Source organism: Mytilus trossulus, chromosome 4 (assembly GCF_036588685.1).
Source record: "Mytilus trossulus isolate FHL-02 chromosome 4, PNRI_Mtr1.1.1.hap1, whole genome shotgun sequence".
NCBI classification, from domain to species: Eukaryota; Metazoa; Mollusca; class Bivalvia; order Mytilida; family Mytilidae; genus Mytilus; species Mytilus trossulus.
The window spans coordinates 93,355,005-93,379,032 of NC_086376.1; the positions used below are offsets into that span (position 1 = coordinate 93,355,005).

The following is a 24,028-nucleotide window of genomic DNA, read 5'->3' on the forward strand; positions in this document are numbered from 1 at the left end:
AAAAATAAAGAAGGTCAACAGGTTTATTATGCATTAAAATAATTCAAACTCAAAGTGTGGCCGGTATTGAGAATGATGCTGAAAACACCATATGTGTGCCTAAGTTGAAATAAAGTGTCTTGTCTTGTTTTGCCAATTCAGCAAACCATTTATTATAGACATGAAAAATAATTTTGGAAAATATCAAAATATACAGATTGTCATGTAAAAGTCTGAAGAATTTTAAAATCAAGCAACAGACTACTGGTAAGGGATAATGACTATAACCTACTTTTCATCCATTTATTACTGAAGACACCTTTCATGAACTCTGCTACTACTCCATCAGGTCTTTCTATAGGCCTGTATATCGTAGATCTATCAAAAGCTGTGGCTCCATAATACATCAACTCTTTATCATTTGGGTTGCCATTTTCTGCAATATTAAGATTTCATTTTACTCAATTCTTGTGTCAAATACAGAAACTTTATTTTCAATTTTATGTTAAAAAACAGATTTCAATTGTCCCCACATATTAAATCTGTCTCAGTACAATAACTAAACAAGAATGTGCCCCAAGTACACGGATGCCCCACTCACACTATCATTTTCTATGTTCAGTGGCCCGTGAAATTGGGGTAAAAACTCTAATTTGGCATTAAAATTAAAAAGATCATATCATAAGGAACATGTGTACTTAGTTTCAAGTTCATTGGACTTCAACTTCATCAAAAACTATCTTGATCAATCACTTTAACCTGAAGAAGGACAAACGAAAGGACAGACTAATGAACAGACGGACGAATGAACGGACTCACAGACCAAAAAACATAATGCACCTCTACTATCGTAGGTGGGGCATAAAAAAGCTATTTTATTGGGTTTTTTTAAAACTTTTATTATCATCTTAGAGTGATGAAGGTTTTTCAGCTCCAACAAAATTACTACTCTTTAAAACAGATATGGAATTCTCACTTTTAATGCCAGTTGTAACCCTCACTTTTGGGGGATTCAGGTTGTTCAGTTTTTCGTTTTCTATGTTGTGTTTAGTGTACTATTGCTTGAATGTTTTGTCTTTTTTAGTCATGGCATTGTCTGTTTATTTTTGATATACGAGCTTGAATGTCCCTCTGGTATCTTCCCCTCTCTTTTATGACCCTTCATTTTAGAAATGAAATAGTGTGATAACATTATTTGCAAGAATAGGGAAGGTGTTACTGCATTCCGATACTTACTGACATATATAGCTGTAAGGTTACTAAATGGGTCATCAGAACATGCAGCACCACCCAGATTTGTCACCTGGAACTGCTCCCCGCTCGCAGTGTGGTTAATTTTATATCCTGCCGGACTGAGAGCATTAGTCCCACACAGGTAATATTCTGGACTGTCAGCACTGTCTGTAGTATTAGTAATAAAACGAATATGATTTTGACAGTTTGGTGTCTGAAAAGAAAATGTATATGTAATAAGTTTAAGCAGAAATATCAGCTGCAATAAATTTGCAATAAAGAAAATGACAGAAGCTGTTTATTTAGAAAGCAGGTGTTTAACATACATTATAATGAGTTTTTTGCCAATAGCAATCACATGGATAACAATTCATTGATGATACATGTTGTCTATAACTTTCATGTTTTCAAAATTATACAATTGTTCAAAAAAATTAATCAGGCAAACTTGACCTTGCATGGTTTTGGTTAATTTGTTAAGTATACAATTAAGAAGATGCAGTATGATTTTTAAACAACTAATCATAATGGTTACAGGACAAAGATTTGAACAGGTACAAGTTTCTGTATGTCCTTTTAGGTCCTTTTGTTTACTGTATGCTCAAACGTTTCTGTTCCTATTTTCAAATACATATGTAACTTTAAATGTTTTCAAATACATATATGTAGATAATGTTGCTTACATTTTCAAGTATTGATTTTATATACATATGTAACATCATTTTTTTTTATATACATAAGTAACTTTTATTGTTTTTTAACTTTTTAAATACATATGTAACTCCTTTTTGAGTAAGGCAACTGTTATGAAGAAGGACAGCAATTAGCTATAATCTTTAATGGTATTACTATTCATATTATAAGTTTCCCCCAATCTTACCTCTGGTTTTTGATAAGTACAGTAGTTCAGCTTATCCTGATCAGGCTTCAAATCTATAACTTGCTGTAAAAACAAAATCAGATGGTCAGACGTAATAAAATATGATTGCATTTATTTTCCTACAGATATTCTTAATATCCAATTCCAGACTTAACTAATCGATCAGATCGGTAATCGAACACTAATCAATCATATTTGATCAGTACTCGATTGATGACTTGAAGTCATCGATCAGTAATCGATCAAACTCTCTCGGGAGTTTGATCGATTAGTGATCGATAAGATTACTGATCGATTTAAGACCGATTACTGATGGATTAGTGATTGATTAATGACAGATTAGTGATTTTATTATTATTGAGAAAACAATGCTATTCCAGAAATGAGCTAATGAAAGACATCAGTTGTGAAATAAAAGTTCCATGGAAATATTTTTACCATTGCCAAAATTTTCTGGAATTCTAGAATTTAAAATCATTTCACTGCTAAGAAGATACTGGATTTTTTTTTCATGATTTTGTCAATATGTCTGGAAATTTGAGTGTAAAGGTTAGAACCAATACCTATGGAAGACATCAGTTTTTATTAACCGGATTTTTGTGACAAAAATGTCTTTTATTGATTTGGCGATGTACGGCGGGCAGTCGGGCGGCAACCAAAATGTTGTCCGTGCATTTACTCCTGAACCGTTCATCCAAAGCTTTTAAAATTTTAATATGTTGATACTGATGACAAAATAGAGGTCAAATTTGATATTGCGATTTTCACTTTCACCGTTCATCAGTTATGGTTCTTGTGATATTGCCAGGACACAAATAAATATTAATAAATCCGGTTTGCTGTCGTTGTGACAGCCTCTTGTTTTTTTTTAGTCTTGAATGTATGTTTCTTTCTAAATATGCAAAAAAAAATCCAGGATTTACTCAGTAATACATGTTTATACAGTATACAGTCGTAACCAACAGAAGTGTATCTAAAAGCTTAGTCTTAACATATTACTGATTAAAAACTACATTTTTGTAGGTTTACCCGTGTATATTAGTACAATAACTATGACGTCTTGAAAGGCTATTGTATTTTTTTTCTTTCACGCCTTTCATTGACGGACGGCGTGACGTCAAAGCAAAATTTAAAATAGCCATCCAAGATGTCATAATTATTGATATAAAAACCCTAATTTTTATATGTGTGCATACATGTAACAAATTTGGTTGTAGAGGGGTCTAAATACAGCACAAACTACATTTTCAAAAAGAGTGAAAAAATAGATTTTAACAACAACATTTGACTTGAATATAGTAGTATATATATACTTCCATGGTTTGATAAATATTTGATGCCTTTTAAGTTAATGACCTTTGCTAGCACATCAAAATTAATTTTGACATATAATATCAGCTTCAGACACTTATAATGTTATTAGAAAATGAAAATTTCAACCAAGTTAATATATATTAAAATCTGTATTTGTCATATTAGTCCATCAGCTAGTTTCCAAAAGCGCGCTAGTTAAGGAGTTTGTGTTACACCCCAGGGTACCGCGATGTTTTTTGATAGAATTCAACTTCATTATCTTATTGATAAAATGGAAGGTGTTAGACTAAAAAAAAAGTGTCCAAAAGAGGTTTAAAAACGTCCCTTTCAATGGTCCCCTCATTTATCAATTACGACTAAGTAATTTTTAATTAAAATTTTTAATATAAAGCGATTACAAAAAAATAAAGTATAGGTTTACATAACTAAACGGATACACAACTATCATATTAAATGCAACTCGGAAGATTTTTTGTTTAAAAAATATGTTTTTTTAAATTACAAACAATCCGATTTTTTGGGTTCAAATTAAGGCATATTTTCTCCTTTCATAACGAAATTCGTTATACAATAACCCGTTTTAGTTAAGTTAAACTTGAGAATTAATCATTATGCAATGATAAAAACATTTGCAGTATTTGTATATCGTCTAAAATATGAATTATCTAATCAAATATCTGTACGTGCAAATACTCGTGAAATACCAGAAATTATCAAATTACCGTCTTTGATTCAGTATACAACATGTACAGTGTATTCACACATAAGCATTATCAATTTGCAACTATAAATAGACATTAAATTGTCGATTTATGATGTTTTTATGAGACAAATTATTTTATAAAGTGAATTTGTAGCGAAATATTTATGAAAAAATTACAAATTAAGGTGATGTTTTTGCGCTCAGAAAAAGATGCACTCTATCGAATTCAATAAAGGTGTGCTTGATAAAATTTTGTGTTTTAGCTAGATAGTGATTGACTTAAGATTGTTTAGTCATTCAATCGATAAACAGCGCTTTGAACGAACGTCAAATAGTCAGTTGTGGGATTTGGCAATACTTTTTACTTTCTTAGGTTTCTTAGAGATACAAAAAAATGGCTTTGTTGGTTTCAGTTTAGATAAAGATTCTGATAAACGTTGGTTGCTAAATGCACATGAAGGAGCTTCAATATTCTTAAAATGTCGAGATTTGGTAGGAATGGTGAACCTTGAAACATCAGCCCCCAAAAAAACTCAGAAAAAGTCGAATGAAGCGAGACGAAACTGATGTTTTGAAATTGTTGCAGACACTGCAAAGCTAGCCAAATCCATTTAAAATATCTGAGAAGTTATATGGCTTATTTTTGGTTTCTGTTGCTTCTTCTGAATTAATGTGCGAGCTTCTTAACGCGTATGAAAAGGTAAAATTTGCTTCAGAAATTTTCTTATGGAAAGGCTTATTCAAAAGTCAACTGATATCTTCAAAACAGTCATTTTCAAAAGTCTAACACCTCTTAAAATATTCTTCATATAATGTTCTTTAAATTTATACAAAAAAATTGCGGTACCCTGGGGTGTAACACAGAATTGAAATTTTGTCCTACCAGCTGATGGACTATATACATGTATAAGGATTAATCAACACAAATAAATTGTGCAATTTGATATATCCTTAACTTTATGATGACATTTAGGGTTTTTCCTATAACATTATTAACTAATGCCAGATTTTAGGTCACAACTAAATAGCCAGAACATTTACCAATTTACAGAAAATTGATACATCATTTATTCAAACACACTTGTTTGTCTTCACAGCAGGATAATTTCTAATTACCACAATACTGTAGAAGACTTACCAGAAATGACCAGCTGTGGACTATGACTCTACTAATGATTGCAAAATACTGATAAAAATAAATAGATTGTTATCAGAGTCAGTGGAAAACTGTCTATTGACTTTTGAATTTACATACAGAAGATCCCCCCTTTTTTCTAAAATTTTAAAATAGTCTTAATACAAGGCAATAGTAGAGTATTTGTGGTTAGTGTTTTATTTTCACATGAAAGCATATATAACTAAAGATAAGTAAAATGAATATGAATAAAAAATTAAAGATGTTTTTAAAAAGAATTGAGTATGTGCCTGCTGAGTGTGCCTGTCACAAGTCAGGAGCCTGTAATTCAGTGATTGTCGTTTGTTTATGTGTTACATATTTGTTTTTAAATAAATAAGGCCGTTATATCCTCTTATGATTTGTATTGTTCTGGCCTTTCATTGATACGGTGTAGCAATGTTAAAAGAGTTTTTCTGGAAATGTGTTGATTAAAGGTAAACTTTCAGCAGAGACTACCCCTTCTGTTTGTCTTTTTTTTATTACTGTTTTAATTTATTGATTTTTCCATAATTTTGTAAAATTTGTTAATTTGAATTTAGATTTTTTGTTTTTTTGATTTTTTAACTATTTCAACCTATTTCAATAAATGTTGAATTAAGTGTTTCCTGGTAGAATTTTGTCTTATAAGAATATCAGTTTACATGTGAGGTTTACATGATGATGGTCATTAATTAGTTCTGCACAGTGAAATATTTTGAAGGAATTGTGACCTGCATACAAACTATTTTATAGGTCGTTTCATTAATTCACAAATGTTCTATTTCTTTTGAATCCTATAGATAGGTTTTAATGGGATATGATACACAATGTAGCACCTATTGAATAATCTGTTTTAATAAGATGCCAGTTTTTCCTGAATATTTTTTGAAGTTCTTCTGCTTGAGGATGATAATATGTAATGAATGATACATAACATCTATTTTAAACTTTTTCCCTTTTCTGAATTTTATCTTTTCTGTAATGGAATTTGGTAGAATTTGGTTTACCAATTTCAGTTAATAAAATAGTCTTTCAATAAAGAATTTTCTTTCTGGTTTGTGTTTTTATGTAAATGAATACCTTTGCCTTAAATATAGGATTTAAAGTTCCAAATGGGTTGGTTTGGGTTTTTATGAAGATGTTGGAATTTTTCTGGTTTTGTTTAGCATTCCATATCTTAAACACCAGTATTTTCATGTGTTCGTCTGTGAGGATTTCAAGGTCTAGAAATTTTATGGAATGATTATTGTATTCCTGAGTAGTGTTGTTAAAAATTGAGTGGTAGGGATGAGCTGGTCACCGTGGTCACTATTTTAAGCTTTATTACATATTTCATGATAAAATCTTGAAATTTAGATGGAGGTGAAGTTTTCAACTTGTATGTTTATTTCACAAGTGTCTGAAACTAATTACATGTCAGAATCTTTTAATGTTTGTTAATGTATAGTGTGGTCAAATCAATTATCTCTAAATCAATTTTCCCATGCAATTTTACCAGCTATTTATTTGCTGTTTGTGCTTTTGATCTATATATATCTTATAAGTAAAAATATGATATGGGAAGGGTTGGGTACATGCTAGATCCAAAATCTCATGGAAATAATGTTGTACGTCATATATAATTATATAAACGGTAATCCAAATAATTATGACATCTTGGAAGGATATTTAAAATTTTGCTTGGACGCCTTCCGTCAATGAAAGGCGGAAAAGAAAAAAAATACAATAGCCTTTCAAGACGTCATAGTTATTAGAACTAATTATACACGGGTAAACCTACAAAAATGTAGTTTTTAATCAGTAATATGTTAGGACTAAGCTTTTAGATACGCTTCTCTTGGTTACGACTGTATACTGTATAAACATGTATTACTGAGTAAATCTTGGAATTCCAGAAAATTTTGGCAATGGTGAAAATATATCCATGGAATTTTTATTTCACAACTGATGTCTTCCATAAGAGGATGGCTTATTTCTGGAATAGCATTGTTTTCTCGATAATAATAAAATCACTAATCTGTCATTAATCAATCACTAATCCATCAGTAATCGGTCTTAAATCGATCAGTAATCTAATCGATCACTAATCGATCAAACTCCCGAGAGAGTTTGATCGATTACTGATTGATGACTTCAAGTCATCAATCGATTACTGATCAAATATGATCGATAAGTGTTCGATCACCGATCTGATCGATTAGTTAAGTCTGGCCAATTTCAATACAATATGATTGCATTTATTTTCTTACAGATATTATTTATATCAAATTTCATTCTTTTATTTGTCTGAATCAATTCTGTAGTTATACTGTCTACACAGACAGTTTACCAATTATTTTTCCTTTGTTTTTCAAGTTTTATACTCAACTAAATAATTGACTATCAAGTTTTAAATAGTTTTAGATGAATAAAGAGTGATGCTTGTATGTTGCTTATCTGATTAACCAGTTTATTTTTCTGTACCAAGTCATACTTCTTGTTTTTGCAAGTCTGTTATTTTTTCGGAGGAGAGAGGGGAGGAGATTTGTCTGTGTGTTGAGTGTTGTTGAAGTGGTCTCTCCTGCTGTCCAGGATTTTTTTTGAGGATTCATGTGATCCAAGTTATACCTCAGTAATGTTACGCTGACACAGATATTAAAGGTCAAACTTTATGGATAACTCAAATTTTGTTTTCAATTCAAATACAATCAACACAAATTAGATGGTGTATTTTGTCTTTCATATTCTAAAATACAGAATTTCTTTACTTTCCATGGTTTCAGACTTTGAGTTTGTTTGGTTTTGTTCAATGGAGTTATAGGCATACTTCAAAGAATAAAACCATTTGTAATGCTGTCATCAATCATCTGAGAGTTGAATAGATACAACTCACTGACCAGATCTCTATCCCAACTCACTCTTACAATGGTTAATCCTAAATATTAATGGGGTATGTGGAATGATCTGTTCAGGTAAACGTAGAACAGCTTCAGACTAATACTTGACCACTTAAAAAGTTTTTAAATACAATGTATATGAATACAAGAGTGCACACGCTGAAATGTCTCGCCTTCTGTACTTATCATTGATATTATGTTGATAGTCCTAAGTATAAAGCTTTATTACAACTGTCATATAAACTTAACATAAATTAAAATAACTAAACAAAGACCAATGAACTTTCAAAATGAGGTCAAGGTCAGATGAACCATGCCAGGCAGACATGTACAGCTAACAATGCTTCTATACAACATATATAGTTGACCTATTACTAAAAGTTGAAGAAAAATAGACCAAAATCAAAAACTTGAACACTGTGCAATGAACGGTGAAAATGAGGTCACGGTCAAATAAAACCTGCGCGACTGACATATAGCTCATAAAATATTTCCATATCCCAAATATAGTTGACCTATGGCATATAGTATAAGATAAAAAGACCAAAACTCAAAAACTTAACTTTGACCACTGAACCATGAAAATGAGGTCAAGGTCACATGAGATCTGCCCGCTAGACATGTACCCCTTACAATCATTCCATACAACAAATATAGTAGACCTGTTGCATTTAGTATGAGAAAAATACACAAAAACACCAAAACTAAACTCTAACCACTGAACCATGAAAATGAGGTCAAGGTCATACGACACCTGCCAGTTGGACATGTACACCTTACAGTCCGTCCATACACCGAATATACTAGCCCTATTGCTTATGGTATCTGAGATATGGACTTGACCACCAAAACTTAACCTTGTTCACTGATCCATGAAAAGAGGTCAAGGTCAAGTGAAAACTGTCTGACAGACATGAGGACCTTGCAAGGTACGCACATATCAAATATAGTTATCCTATTACTTATAATAAGAGTGAATTCAACATTACAAAAAATCTGAACTTTTTTTTCAAGTGGTCACTGAACCATGAAAATGAGGTCAAGGACATTGGAATTGTGACTGACGGAAAGTTCGTAACATGAGGCATCTATATACAAAGTATGAAGCATCCAGGTCTTCCACCTTCTATAATATAAAGCTTTTAAAAAGTGAGCTAACACCGCCGCCACCGGATCACTATCCCTATGTCGAGCTTTCTGCAACAAAAGTTGCAGGCTCAACAATAAACCATGCTATGATGTAGTTGATATCATTTGTGATTTGTTGACACTAATCCTACTCTTTTTGATATAATTAACTTACTATTTATATTTTGTGTTACTTACTTTTGTAGATGCAATGTTTTCCAAATTAAGAATGGTTACTTTATTCCTGAAAAAGAAAACATACATGTTAAATTCACAAGAGAAATAGGGAATATAATGCTCATCACAGCATTTTTTTTCTCTCAAGAGAACCTGAACTAATTAACTAATTTGTCTTACAAAATATCATATAAATTATTCTTTAATATATTTTGTTGCTAGCTGATCAAGCTGCTGAACTTCATTTTCACTCATCAACTGTGTAGAGATGTATATATTACGGTAGTGTTGTTTTCAAAGGCTTTTTCTACAACAGACCAGCCATGAAATAAATGACATAAAGAACTTATTTAGGTTATACACTATCCTACAGGGAGATGACTCTGTGAAACTAAATTTTAATGTTCTATTGTTTGGAAATATTATCCAATGAAATTTTTCACTAAGTGTGTGGTTCAAGTTTTTTTCGAAATTTTTATTTTTGTGTTAATGTTATGTAAGAATTTCCTGAAAATTAAAGGAGCCAAATAAATTTTAGAGAAGGTATTTAGTACCACCTTAAAAGACCTAACTATACTTACATAGAACCAACCAATAAATATTTTGCTTTAGGATCTACCAATAAGAAGCGATAATAAGACGCTTGTGATATATCTGTAGAGTACGTTGTTATATTCAGTTCTGAAATAGACAAAAAAAGAAAACTTTTGAGAAATTTCAATTTTGCATGAACATATGTTTAGCAATCAGATACATGTACAATCAAAAGATAGTTGCCTTTTTGTTGTCTCAAAATTTTTAGTTAGTGTAACCATAAGATTTTCATTATTTGCCATCTACTATTATGTTTTTGTTTCATTGATGACAACTCGTACACTTTTGTATTCTATGTATTATAAAAGCATTTCAGATTAATTTCTAATATATTGGACAAGTCAACAGAAATCAAGTTTGCTGGCAGAGTTTCAAACATAATTCATAAATAGAAGTGATACTTAAATAGAACTAAGTGTAACACTACATTTTATTCATAATTTAAGATGTTCTAGAAGGAAGTTATCTAAATGGTTAACTAATTAAATGTAGAAATATATATATACAAGTGGGGATATCTCCTACACTGTATAGAGGGAACTATATAACAGCTACTTATTAACATTACATGGCTATGATAGAGGTCATATATGGTTTCAAAACTCAAAGAAGGTTTGCAAAATAAAACAAGTTGTTTTTCAAGCTACTTGTCAATAATTGTCAACCCTGCTTTTTCTTTTTAATGACTATCATTTTAACATGATATGATATGGTTTAGTATACCAACAGAAAACTACAACTTGTTTTTTTGGCAATCATTCCAAAAATAAAGGTTATTTTATATCATTAAAGCATGATAGTTGAATGAAATACCAGTACTGCAAAAAAATGGCAAAATATGCTGACAAATTAGTTCTTATGTCAAATCTTACACAATTATGAATATTTTAAATAATTTCCTGAATGGTAATTTTGACATATATCATTTTAAACTCAAGTTTGTTACACTGGGTGTTGCAAATACGCAATTATCAAATACTTAAATAGTTTAATTGTAAGGGCAAAATAAACAATCATATGTCAACTACACTGAACTATTTAGGGTGGATCTCAAACTCTGGTGACAGGAATTTTAATTTTTATTCCCTGTCAAAATATTTTCTTAGAATGCTTTTAGTAAAATTCCTGTCAACAAGTTTGTATGGGTTTTCAATCAGCAGAGTTCTCCAGTGGTTTCAATGTCAACAAATTGACAAAAAACTGATTCACATACCAGAACAGACTGAAATAACAGCCTCAGAAAAACATGCAACATTTAAATTAAGATTATCCCACATTTTCTCATCAAGCGTAATATTTACTGTTAACTATGGTTCACAGATATATTCAAAACAAATTGGTTTTCAAAGGAATCTCTAATGGTCACAACCCATGAATAAATAACCTTAGGTACACTGGAAGTTGCACGTTTCTAGGGTGTAACAAGCTCAGGAAATAGTATTTCATAATAAAACTGTCTAACTAATGGGCAAATCTTTACTATCATGCTGAAAACACAGAACATTTTGTTTTAAATTGCTAATAACATAGAAAAAATTGTAAGGTAATACTCAGCAAGATGGATTATTTCTTTATAATATTTTAATCAAAATACATCAATGTTCTTGTTATGATAATTAGTGGTTTATAGATATAGGAAGATGTGGTATGAGAGCCAATGAGACAACTCTCCATCCAAATAACAAGTCAAAAAAGTAAACCATTATTGGTCAAGGTACGGCCTTCAACACAGAGCCTTGGCTCACACTGAACAACAAGCTATAAAGGGTTCCAAAATTGCTAGTGTAAAACCATTCAAATGTTCAGATGCATATAAAACATGAATTTGAAACAGACCTATATAAACAAAAAACTCAACTTCCGTGTACAACAAGACCTAACGGACAGATGCCTGGTATTGCTATGTCTTATGAAATGGGACTATTATCTTTATATTTGTATATGCTAATGGCAAACACCTATTGACACTTAATTTAAGGATTGAAGAGTTGAATCAGGAAATTTGAGATGATAATGGTCTTCCTCATTACTATTTACTGAAGGCCAATGGACATTTAGTACATGTATTATAAGAAAATTTGATTTGACAGGGAAGTCATTTCTAAAATATTAATTAAAAGTCACTTGAACAAATGACTTTTTAAGTTCTGAAATTTAAGCCAACATGCCTCTTGGCATACCTACATTCTGTTATCAAAGGTTTCTCTCAAACTTGGATACAATTTCGTTCCTAACTGATCGGACAGAGGTTAAATAAACATCGGATAGTATACAATAACCAAATATGCTAATATAGTCAGTATTTGGACAAACTATCTTAATGAGATACTGTCAACAAGTTCCATGATAAGAAATACAATTTATTTTACGATTATCATGTTACTGTAAGTCCGTCCAATCTTGTATTATGATAAGGTGGTCATATTTTACAAGTATTTAGCAAATAATCAGCTAGGTATACTTCCAACAACACCAGCAGTATTTTAGGCTATTAAATATTATCAAGGGGGGTAATAAAACAGCTGATAATACCCAAAATCAATATTAGTATGGTCGCAAAACAAATTCTTTGATCAAATTAGACATGTATTGTTAATTTGCATTAATAGTTCCAGGATTCTACTTATTATTCTACACATTTCAGATTCTTAGCCTTTTCATTAGGATGTTTTCATGCTTCAAATGTAGATGGTCTTCTCTTACTGAAAAAACATTGATTTTCTTGTTGGAATTCCAAACAATGACACGCAAAGATTGTCTTAACAATCAACTAGGAATCGGATTGAAATGTTTATATACAGGCAGATTATAAGACTGTATGCATGCTAATGAAGACAACATATTTAGATACTTGTTATTTTAAAGAATTTAAAACAATTCTATTTAACCTACACCCTTATTTTCAAATTTTAAGGTTTAAGCTTTTCTGATGAAAAGCGATTCAGATGCACAAATAAATGAATTTTGAATAATATCAATTTTATATTGGCAGTGTCATCATTAAATTGATGTTTAGAAGTCCAGTGACAAATATTACATTCATATCATGTTAATGAGATATGGGACAGATTTATCAAGACAGTTCACGAGAGACATGTTACCCTGTTATTATATTAAACCATATAGGCCCTATACAGACACTTTATTCTGAGTCTGAGCTGACCAGTCGTTCCCCTTTATAGTTTAATGCTCAGAAAGTCAGAACATACCAATTTTCCAAGTCTTTGGTTTGAACTGGGCAACACTCAAACTCATGACCTCCCGCACTCTAGTGTGCACGTTACCAAAAGACCACCGTGAAGGGGGTTTATTTTTATACTATGTGGTCTATGCACAACCACTCTGCCAAATTCAAAAAGAGATTTTGGAAGTACAAAAGGTAACAAAGCATGGAAAGACATTTCTTATTTGTACAATTGAATATATTCAAATTTGTACCCATTACAAAATGTTTTATGTATTAACAAATAAATGTTAAAATATACGTGGTTCATTTTCAGTAAATGAAAAAAAATCTACTTAAACACTAAATTACTTTTGATTATTATCAGATCAATTTAGTTTTTAGTTTACAATGAGATGTAGCTTTAAGATCTCAACCAGAAGTCAGAAAGATATACAAAAGTTAAGATCTGTATAGAAATGTATGTTATCTGTGTGTTTCATCTCAAAAGCAGATGTTTCTTTTCTATACATCAAACCAAAAAATGAAAAAAATACATGTAGTATGACTGATTTGATAAACATCATCATTTTGACAATCTCTCAACATAATGATCAGTGAGTTTGCTTTTCTCATTAATGTCAATTCTGGGAATGGAAATAGAAACTTTTTTTTTACCAATTTAGTAACCTCCTACTTTAAGATGTATCTGATACGAATAAAACTGTTGTTTTTACTAATGTATTACATGTCGAACTCTTTATACATTATTTATATAAAACACTTGTTCTTTATTGAGGATCCATATCAAACCCAGTGGCCGATCAAGAAATTTTGATAAGTGGGGGCCCACTGGCTGGCCTAAGAGGGGGCCCGCTCTCGTCACGCTTTAGTGATTTGCTATATAATCAACCATTTTTTTTCTCATAAAGGGGGGAGGGGGAGGGGGCGGGCCCCCTGTCCCCCCTAAATCCACCTCTGAAACCTTAAATTACAGTTTTATCAAATTTAATTATATCCCTACTATACTGCATAGTAACCTGCAAGCTTGCCTGCATAATTATTCTGCAATTATAAGGTCTATCAAAAACAGAGATACGGTGATAACGAAATTATTTCAAAAAAGCTTGTATCATTCCACTTTTAAATTTCAATTTGTACATTAAGGATGCAATTGGAATAGAGGTGTGATGATTGACCAGTCTTTGAACCCTCAGCTACCTTCTAAGCCAGATCAAATAACTTCACCTTCTTTAATTGCTAATTTACTACTTTATTCCAGCATAAAACAATTTTTGTAGTAATTTCATACTCATTAGTAAATGGTTTTGCAAAGGTAAAAAACACATAAATATGCTGAGTGAAGCTGCACATCTGAACTGCAAATTATTGCAGGTATGGGTTATAATATATATCAAGTAAATGTCTGATTCAGTAAAATGAAAAAAACAGCATATAATAATCTCAGTATATTTAGTTAATGTGAGTGCTAATTTAACAATGTGTTTGATGATCAACAAAAATAATGAGTTGTAAATATGTTTAGTAAATTATAACATGGTGCTTTAATTATGCTGAAATCATGTTCAGCAATTGAAATACTATGTAGCTATCAAAGGTCTTGAAATGTTTAGGAAACTCCACCCATATAATAATCTTCCTTATTTCAAATAGATGGTGAATTCTAAAAAAACAAACTTGCCAAATGATTCTATCTTGTCTTTAGAGAAAAAAAATAATTGGTGTTATAAATATTTAGCTTTTTTTTTTACACCTGCCACCTGTACTCAGAAAATTGTATATCCTTTAAGTGACATGTATCATTAACTGAACAGACTTTAGGAACACTTTTAGTTTGGGCCTGTATCTTTTTGATGCTAATTGTTGAAGACTATAGGTGAGCTATAGTCGTTAATTTCTGTGTCAATTGGTTTCTGGTATAGAGTTGTCTCATTGGCAATCATACCACATCTTCTTTTTTATATGTATACTGGTTGTAAGAGGATAAAGTTACTTTTGTTTGCATTTGGTGACAATCTATTGTATACAATGTTATTACTTTAACCAATGATATTAAACATTTGACTGTTTTTTATACACATGTACAGTGTACTACAGCCAGTTTTTTTCTTATATTTTCTCACATTTGTTTAGCATTCTATCAGGTATTTATCAATAGCTGTTTTACTGAGAATACTAATTTATCATTCACTAATCACAAGTTTTACTGTTTTCAAACTTTTATCAAATCAGAACAAGAAATGGTCTGATTTTGGCTTTGATCTCTGATGGCTAACACACGATAGCCTTTGCTAACACAAGATAGCCCCCCAGTATGATCGAATTCTACATGATACCCGTCTGTTATTTACACATCTGTTTTGTGGGAAAACCCTGATAAAAATTACATGCTTGATTAAAATGTAATTATCTATTTCCAATGGCTTCCATAAACCTTCTGGTCTCATAGATTTCGTAATGGGAATAGAGTTTTAGTGGCTTGATCAAAATCAATATAACTTGTTCTTAAAATTTAAACAAAATGCATGTTTGCATGCAAAAACTTTAAATATTTATCTAATAGAAATGAAACATACTAATGCTTAGTTTAAAGGGATTACAGGATGAATAGTCATAGCCTAAGGTATGCAAAAGTAAAATGTTAAGTCAAACTAATACCAAGGGAGCAACATAGCTAAAAACATTCAAGTCAGAAGGAATGCTATCCATTCCTATTTGCATCTATAGATAAAAGATGTGACATGAGTACCAATGAGACAACTCTTCATCCAAGTGGCTTTTGAATGTGTAAAAAAGAAATTATCATAGGTCAAAGTATGGCCTTCAACACAGGGACCTCCTTATTATCCCATACCAAATTATTTTAGTTTTTTTTTTCTTCCCCACCCCTTTAACAAATAAACTGCTATGACCCTGAGTTTGCCATTATACCTACAGAGGAATCAGTATCATGGGGCCATCTGATGTGTCAGTTGTCAGTAAACATTTCAGTTTGTATAGAGATCATTTGTGGATAGAGATGAAAGGGACTTGTAGCAATTGTGTATCAGTCAGGAAAAGACTACATGTAGGAAACACCTAAGTTCTTATCTACATGTTTTCTTTATGTTTTACACCTAAATTTATTACCCCATCTGGTGCACCATGTCAGTAGGAAACAATCTCTATTATAGGAGAGCTCTATATGTTTATGTCTAACCATGTACTGTTTTCAAGGACTTTCAAAAACTAACAATTACTACAATTTATACAACCTAAATTATTTTGACAAATTATATAATCATTCTATATATTGTTTATAAAAACAAAGTGGGATAGACATATATCATATGAGGAATTGTTGGTCTGTTTGTTATAGTTTAGGGTGTGTCTGAATTGTGTTTAAATTGACACTGTACATGTTATAATAAAACTGCATGTTCAAATTTGTCATAAAAATCAGAATATGGTTTTAATACGATAAATGTGGTTTTTATATCCTATTTTAACTAACAGTTAACCTCACTACATAAAGTGGGTTTTTCAGTAAATATTTTATGTAACAACTTTAATCTCAATCAAATTAATAAAGCAGAATTTCCCCCTTATTCTCTCTTTAAAAAGGGGGGATTTTCTTTAAAAAAAAGTGAAACCATCAAATTGTATTGGAAATAGATGTGATCAATGAAGTTAAACCATGTGACCAATAAGAGACCCACCACAATGAATAAATAATCCAAAGATGACAAATAGTTAAGATCTTTATACTTAGCAATGTTTGTGCATGATAGTCCCTAATCAATTCTAAATCTATCATTTTTTTATGATCTATAACAAAACAACTCTATTATCTCTGGCAAATATCAACATTCCTGTCTAGGGGATAACTATCTCTTCATTCTGTTCCTAAGACAAATTCCTTGGAAATAAGATCCATTCTGTGTCTTATTGGACCTAATGAAATCAATGACATCACTCCCCTTGAGACAATGCTGAATTTCTTACACAGCTGATTGTTATTCAGTAAATGTGATGTTTTTTTGCCACCTCATAGATCTGACAATACATAATAGAAGACATTCCTCTCACATCCTTGTGATGCAGCGTGAGGACAGAAAACACATCAATGTACCATTAAACTATTGCTTTAACATTAACTGCAGACAGCCATTACCAAAAGCATGACAATAAAACACCACTCTTCTATTCTTATTGTATTGTCTACTAACAGTGAATATACATGTCTTTTATTGCAGATGTGGATGCAAGAGTAGCAATTTGATGAACATTCCTAAAAATAGTCTAAGGTAAAATTGGTCCAACATTTCACGATTTTTTATTAACAAACCTTAGCTATGTGACAGTTTTTTGGAATAAAAGTACAAACAGAGACATATATACTAAATTTTATATGTCTCTGGTACTACTCATAGCAGTCCCAATACTTGGGCTGAATACTTGGGCTGGTTTTCATATGTCCAAGACCTTAGGAATTAATGATTTTGTTATCCCTTTGATAGAATGCGTATCAAACCAAACACTTTAATAAGATGTACAAAGACAATATATTTAGAAAGTTCTCAAGGTTTTGGATTTTCAAACATACTGGCCTCAAGCATCTAATGCACATCTGGTGCTGTAAAATTTGTACCATTTATGTTATTACACCATATATATATTGACCTGTATAACACAGGAAAACAAAACAACATGAAATGCTTGTATTTCATTAAAAATAAGTCAAGTAGGAATGTGCTGATCTGTATAAACTTTCCATTGTATATTTATATCAATAAACAAGCAGAGTACTACTTGTCGAGCAGACACTGGTTCAAAACTATGTCAAGATTTGAACGATATTTTTGTAGCTAATTCTCGCTGTATTCTTTTTAAAAAGTTCCCCTACCCAGACAAATCAAACATTTGTGTGAAAAACTGCCATTTTATAAATAGGGCACACAAAATATCTGCTCTTCGATTGGGTTGTTCTCTCTTTGACATATTTCCATTCTCAATTTAAGAGTAACATCTAATCAAGGATTTGTATAGTTAGACTATACAAATCCTTGATCTAATACACAGGCTGAAAATCAGGACAATATTCCACTTATAAACTGACATCAAATCTGATAACCTGTCAGAAAACCATTAGTTTTCTTGAAGATGGACCATAAAGATCATACAATTATCAGATGGGGTAGGCAGCGTAGGCTTGGAGGGGAAATTCTGATAGAAATCAGTGATCAACTAGCCTTGCATACTGGCATAATGTCTGCCTTGTACTGTTGAAGAGTGAACCAGGATCCCACCTGGCTTCAAATATACCTCATATTACAACCAGATGCTCCGCAGGGCGTAGCTTTATACGACCGCAGAGGTTGAACCCTGAACAGTTGGGGCAAGTATGGACACAACATTCAAGCTGGATTCCGCTCTAAATTTGGATTGTGATTAAATAGTTGACACAGCATAGGTTTCTGACACAGAATGAATGTATTCAAATGAACTTAAAATTTTTGTTTTCTCTTAGAGCAATTCACTATGCTGTTGAATATTAATCCTCTCAAAAAAATGTTTGAAGAAATTTTCTTTTTATTTATGAAATTTCAAATGAGAAAAATTGAACCCAATTTTTTATTCACATCCCCCTTTCCCTTATTCCAAAACTAATTTCAATTAAAATATTCTAATGGAGTTTGCAACAATTACTACTCATTTAAATACATCATAAAATATTAAGATGTAAAAAAACTGCTTGTTATCACTGAATGGTAAAGATTATTTAAGTTTATCAGTTGGTAGTAAAAAGTGAATATACATTGTATATTGTATATAACAAAGATTTAAGTTGATTCTGGACAAAGAAAGATAACTCCAATTAAAAAAATTCTTGCAGATATTTCTTGCTTACTATACTGGACAAAGAAAGATAACTCTTAATTAAAAAAATTTTGCTATTTCACAATATTGTGAAATTAGATATTTCTTGCCATTGCACAATACTGTGCAATTGAAAAGACTTGCTATTGCACAATACTTAATATAATAATTTTAGATCCTGATTTGGACCAACTTGAAAACTGGGCCCATAATCAAAAATCTAAGTACATGTTTAGATTCAGCATATCAAAGAGGCCCAAGAATTTAATTTTTGTTAAAATCAAACTTAGTTTAATTTTGGACCCTTTGCACTTTAATTTAGACCAATTTTAAAACTGGACCAAAAATTAAGAATCTACATACACAGTTAGATTTGGCATATCAAAGAACCCCCATTATTCAATTTTTGATGAAATCAAACAATGTTTAATTTTGGACCTCGATTTGGGCCAACTTGAAAACTGGGCCAATAATCAAAAATCTACGTACATTTTTAGATTCAGCATATCAAAGAACCCCAAGGTTTCAATTTTTGTTAAAATCAAACTAAGTTTAATTTTGGACCCTTTGGACCTTAATGTAGACCAATTTGAAAACGGGACCAAAAATTAAGAATCTACATACACAGTTAGATTCGGCATATTAAAGAACCCAAATTATTCAATTTTGATGAAATCAAACAAAGTTTAATTTTGGGACCCTTTGGGCCCCTTTTTCCTTAACTGTTGGGACCAAAACTCCCAAAATCAATACCAACCTTCCTTTTATAGTCATAAACCTTGTGTTTAAATTTCATAGATTTCTATTTACTTATACTAACGCTATGGTGCGAAAACCAAGAAAAATGCTTATTTGGGTCCCTTTTTGGCCCCTAATTCCTAAACTGTTGGGACCGAAACTCCCAAAATCAATACCAACCTTCCTTTTGTGGTCATAAACATTGTGTTTAAATTTCATTGATTTCTATTTACTTTAACTAAAGTTATTGTGCGAAAACCAAGAATAATGCTTATTTGGGCCCTTTTTTGGTCCCTAATTCCTAAACTGTTGAAACCAAAATTCCCAAAATCAATCCCAACCTTTCTTTTGTGGTCATAAACCTTGTGTCAAAATTTCATAGATTTCTATTAACTTAAACTAAAGTTATAGTGCGAAAACCAAGAAAATGCTTATTTGGACCCTTTTTGGCCCCCAATTCCTTAAATGTTGGGACCAAAACTCCCAAAATCAATACCAGCCTTCCTTTTATGGTCATAAACCTTGTGTTAAAATTTCATAGATTTCTATTCACTTTTACTAAAGTTAGAGTGCGAAAACTAAAAGTATTCGGACGACGACGACGACGCCAACGTGATAGCAATATACGACGAAAATTTTTTCAAAATTTGCGATCGTATAAAAATCCATCTGAAAATCAGGTCCTGTCAGATTTACATTGAATATGAATGTAAAGAACTTTATTATTCAAATTTGCAAAGGTTTTCCTGTTATTTAAAACCAAGTATTTATTTGATATTTTGAGAAACATGGAATAAACTGCAGGATGCAAGCTCTTCTAAGCCAAATTTTGTAGGTCATTTATATATTACCGGTAATGTACTTCAATCAAAGACTCCTCGTATCTAACTTGAAAGTAAGACGTCAAAAACCAATAGAAATCTCTTTTAACATGTAGTATTTGGCCTAGTTCACAACACTTAACTTATTTTGATATAAGATACATGTATACACAATTCTTAAACCTGACTTTTGAATGCCTCTTAACATTTGTTCCTATCTTGTAAAATATCATTCTCTGCTTGTTACGCTATAGAGGTTATGTAATTTCTATAATCTGGAACAAAAGAGGGCTATCCATTTGAGACTGACACACCCCTTTTAAAGATTTCATAAGTACATTCCCAGTGAGAGATTAAGATTAATATCACTTCAATAATATAACCCTTGATAATGACTCTTGTATGCTAACAATCAGATATAAGGCAAATGTTTCTTACAAAGTCTGATTTGAAACATTTAAATAACTAAAACTTAGTATCGTAATTGAAAAAATGTAAACAAAATCACTGTCCTTACTATACAAAAAAGAAGATGTGGTATGACTGCCAATGAGACAACTCTTCGCAAGAGACCAAATGGCAATGAAATTAATAACTATTATAGCTCACTCTACAGCCTTCAACAATGAACAGAGCCCATACATATTTTAATTATTTTACTGCAACAATGGAGTTGGTGAAGTTCAGAAGTGATCACTGTTGTACATTAGCCATTGTACAAAGACCATCTGACCTATTCCATTTGTATCATCACTGCATGTTTTTTGTTATGATATTGATTATCATAGAATGAGGTTGATAATTAAGATCAGAAGTGGTGGAGTTCACATCTGGTCATACAAATCATTGATAAACAGTATTTGTTTATTATAACTGAATCTATAAACAATATATCAAAATGTGATCAAATGCATTCTCCTTTAAATGAAGAAAACGTTTCATTAAATAATAAGTATATTCTTTAAATATGTTTAATGGAGTGTGTTTCTATCATTAATTATATATTTTGATCAGAACAGCACATGGTTATTACTATATTACAACACATAGTTTTCAGGGTGTGCTGCTTACCAAGTTAATAGAATTCATAATCTTTGTGTTACGGAAATTATAGAGCTCATCAGCTAACTAAATTCACTATCATGACTATGTTATATTGGGCTTATCCAAATTTTCTTTGTATGTCTGAAATGTGTCTTCAGGCTTATTCTTTAAATGTTTTTTCCATTTATTTAAATTTTTAAACTTTAATAAAATGTTTCATATTTGAATTTATTAGGCCTTCTTATGCCCTTTGTAAGATCCCATATTTTACTAATCTCTTTTGCTTGTTATTTTTGCTTTATTCTGTTCTTGTTTGAAGTCGTTTGACAAATCTAAATTATATTCCAATAGGAGTTACTTCCCTTTTAAAAAGAGCATTATATTTGAATAGGAGTTACTTCCCTGTCAAGAAGAGGATGTACTGGATGCCAATGTGCAAAGGAATAATAAAAGTACATTAAAAATGATTAATAAACTTTGTATAAAAATTATTTCATTTTACACTTAATAATTGATTTGGATTGCATTGTGAGAAATTTTAAATATGACAATTTCATGTCAAGTACAGGCAACAGTTTCCTATCAAGGTTGAGCATTACAGCCATCATGTACAGACTGCTCAAAATAAATGTAACAATTTAGATTTCAAAAAATGACTAAATAGCGTAAGAAGTTCAATGTAAAATAATAAATTTTATATTGAAAGTTCTTGTAATACACATGTGTTTATCTTCATTGGTGTAGCAGTCACCCACTACCTACAACAATCAGACTTGAGAAACCATGGTAATATCAGGTACAAAGAAAACTATTTCCTTTTGTTTGATTTCTTGAGATAATGATATCCATTCCCACAGTACTTTACAAACAAATGGAAGAACACACCTTTATCTTACAGAAGTTGACCTTCAGATGTATACATTATTCTTAACATTATTAGATAGCTACTGATGATTGTTTATGATACACTTTTACCTATTGAAACACTAAGTAATTTATTTCATTTTTCTATCTGACCAGATCACCTATTTCTTTCTCTCTCAGGGGCACTAACTGCATTTACATTTAAAAGCCATTTTCTTTTATACAAGATACTTTGTACAAATACGATATAAGCTACTACAGTTAATTTTTAAGATGAGTTCATGACTTATTCAAAGATCTTATAAGCCAAAGTTTACTATCCAGTTAAGACAGAATACGCTTTACGAAATGTTACCAATTTGTTAATAGGTCATTCTGTGACCATCACCTCTATGCTCAATTTAAGTAAGTTTCCTGTAATCATCATTGGTATGTAATTTTCTAAGTCTAAGATGGCTTTCCAAATACAAGCAAAAGCATGGGTTCTGTCATTAGATCAAAATTAACAGAACCCTTAATATCAAGCATTATGGATTGTAGAAGCAGAATATACAACTACACTTATATGTTGATGAAATAAGGAGGGAACTTTTGAGAAAAATTCATGAGTCCTGCATTCTGAATAATTCTAACTTTAAAAGGGAAAACATTTCATATTTACGAAAAAATGACAACATACATTTCTTTACTCATATCAAATGTTCTTATGAAACTGATAACTACAGTGCTAACTCCCCTCCTTGTTTTCCATTGACTTTCTGTACATATATATGTACTGTATTATGATGGTACAAAGTCATACAATCCTAACAATGAATAGCCAATGATATCTATTGGGTAATCAAATCATAGTCTAGCAAAACTTAAACAAAAGTCGACATTCTTACATTGTTTTTACATGAAAACACTTAACCTTCCTTACATAGAAGTGTAAATATAATATGATTTTCTTCATCTCAACTTTCAAAGTAATCATCAAAAGTCATCAGTTTTGTATTAATTTTACTATTATATTAAAAAATCTGATTAAAGACAACAATTTCAGTTATTGTGCACGGTGTAAAAGTTAGACAATGTGAAATTCATTTCAATTGTGTGAATAAACTTATCAGATTAAGCCTTTATTCTAGTTGGCAAATTGTTTTTCTTTTTCTGTGCCATAAGGAAGCACAGAATGTTGTGATAATATTTACTGATAACATGGTGTTTCTATGAATATCCTCAGCTCAATTTTTGTCACATAAATATCATAAAAACAAAAGAAGAATGTGTCTGAGGACCTGAATCCCCCCACCCCCCCCCCCCCCCCCCCAACTCAAGCTTTGCAATTTTTTTCAAGCTAAAAAGGGACATAACTCAAGAATGGTTAATGACTCTCTGGTTAGTTTGGAAAAACTGGTACACTGGGTAAACATGTGTTGGCTGAGAAATGTTTTTAGAAACCACTTATTTCTGACTGAGATTGAGAACATTTGAGC

The 24,028-nt window shown here is 31.2% G+C and overlaps 1 protein-coding gene across 9 annotated transcripts in view; it reads right to left on the reverse strand.

Annotated features, from left to right (window-relative positions):
- Positions 1-24,028, reverse strand: part of LOC134716349 (semaphorin-2A-like) — an 83,824-nt gene that overhangs the window by 18,167 nt on the left and 41,629 nt on the right. For all 9 annotated transcript variants that reach the window (XM_063579290.1, XM_063579291.1, XM_063579289.1 and 6 more), the window contains 5 exons: positions 10,028-10,127; positions 9,468-9,513; positions 2,093-2,155; positions 1,216-1,426; positions 272-415 (listed from right to left, as the gene is read on the reverse strand). In XM_063579290.1, coding sequence (XP_063435360.1) covers positions 272-415; positions 1,216-1,426; positions 2,093-2,155; positions 9,468-9,513; positions 10,028-10,127 — 564 coding nt within the window. The remainder of the gene's footprint in view (positions 1-271; positions 416-1,215; positions 1,427-2,092; positions 2,156-9,467; positions 9,514-10,027; positions 10,128-24,028) is intronic.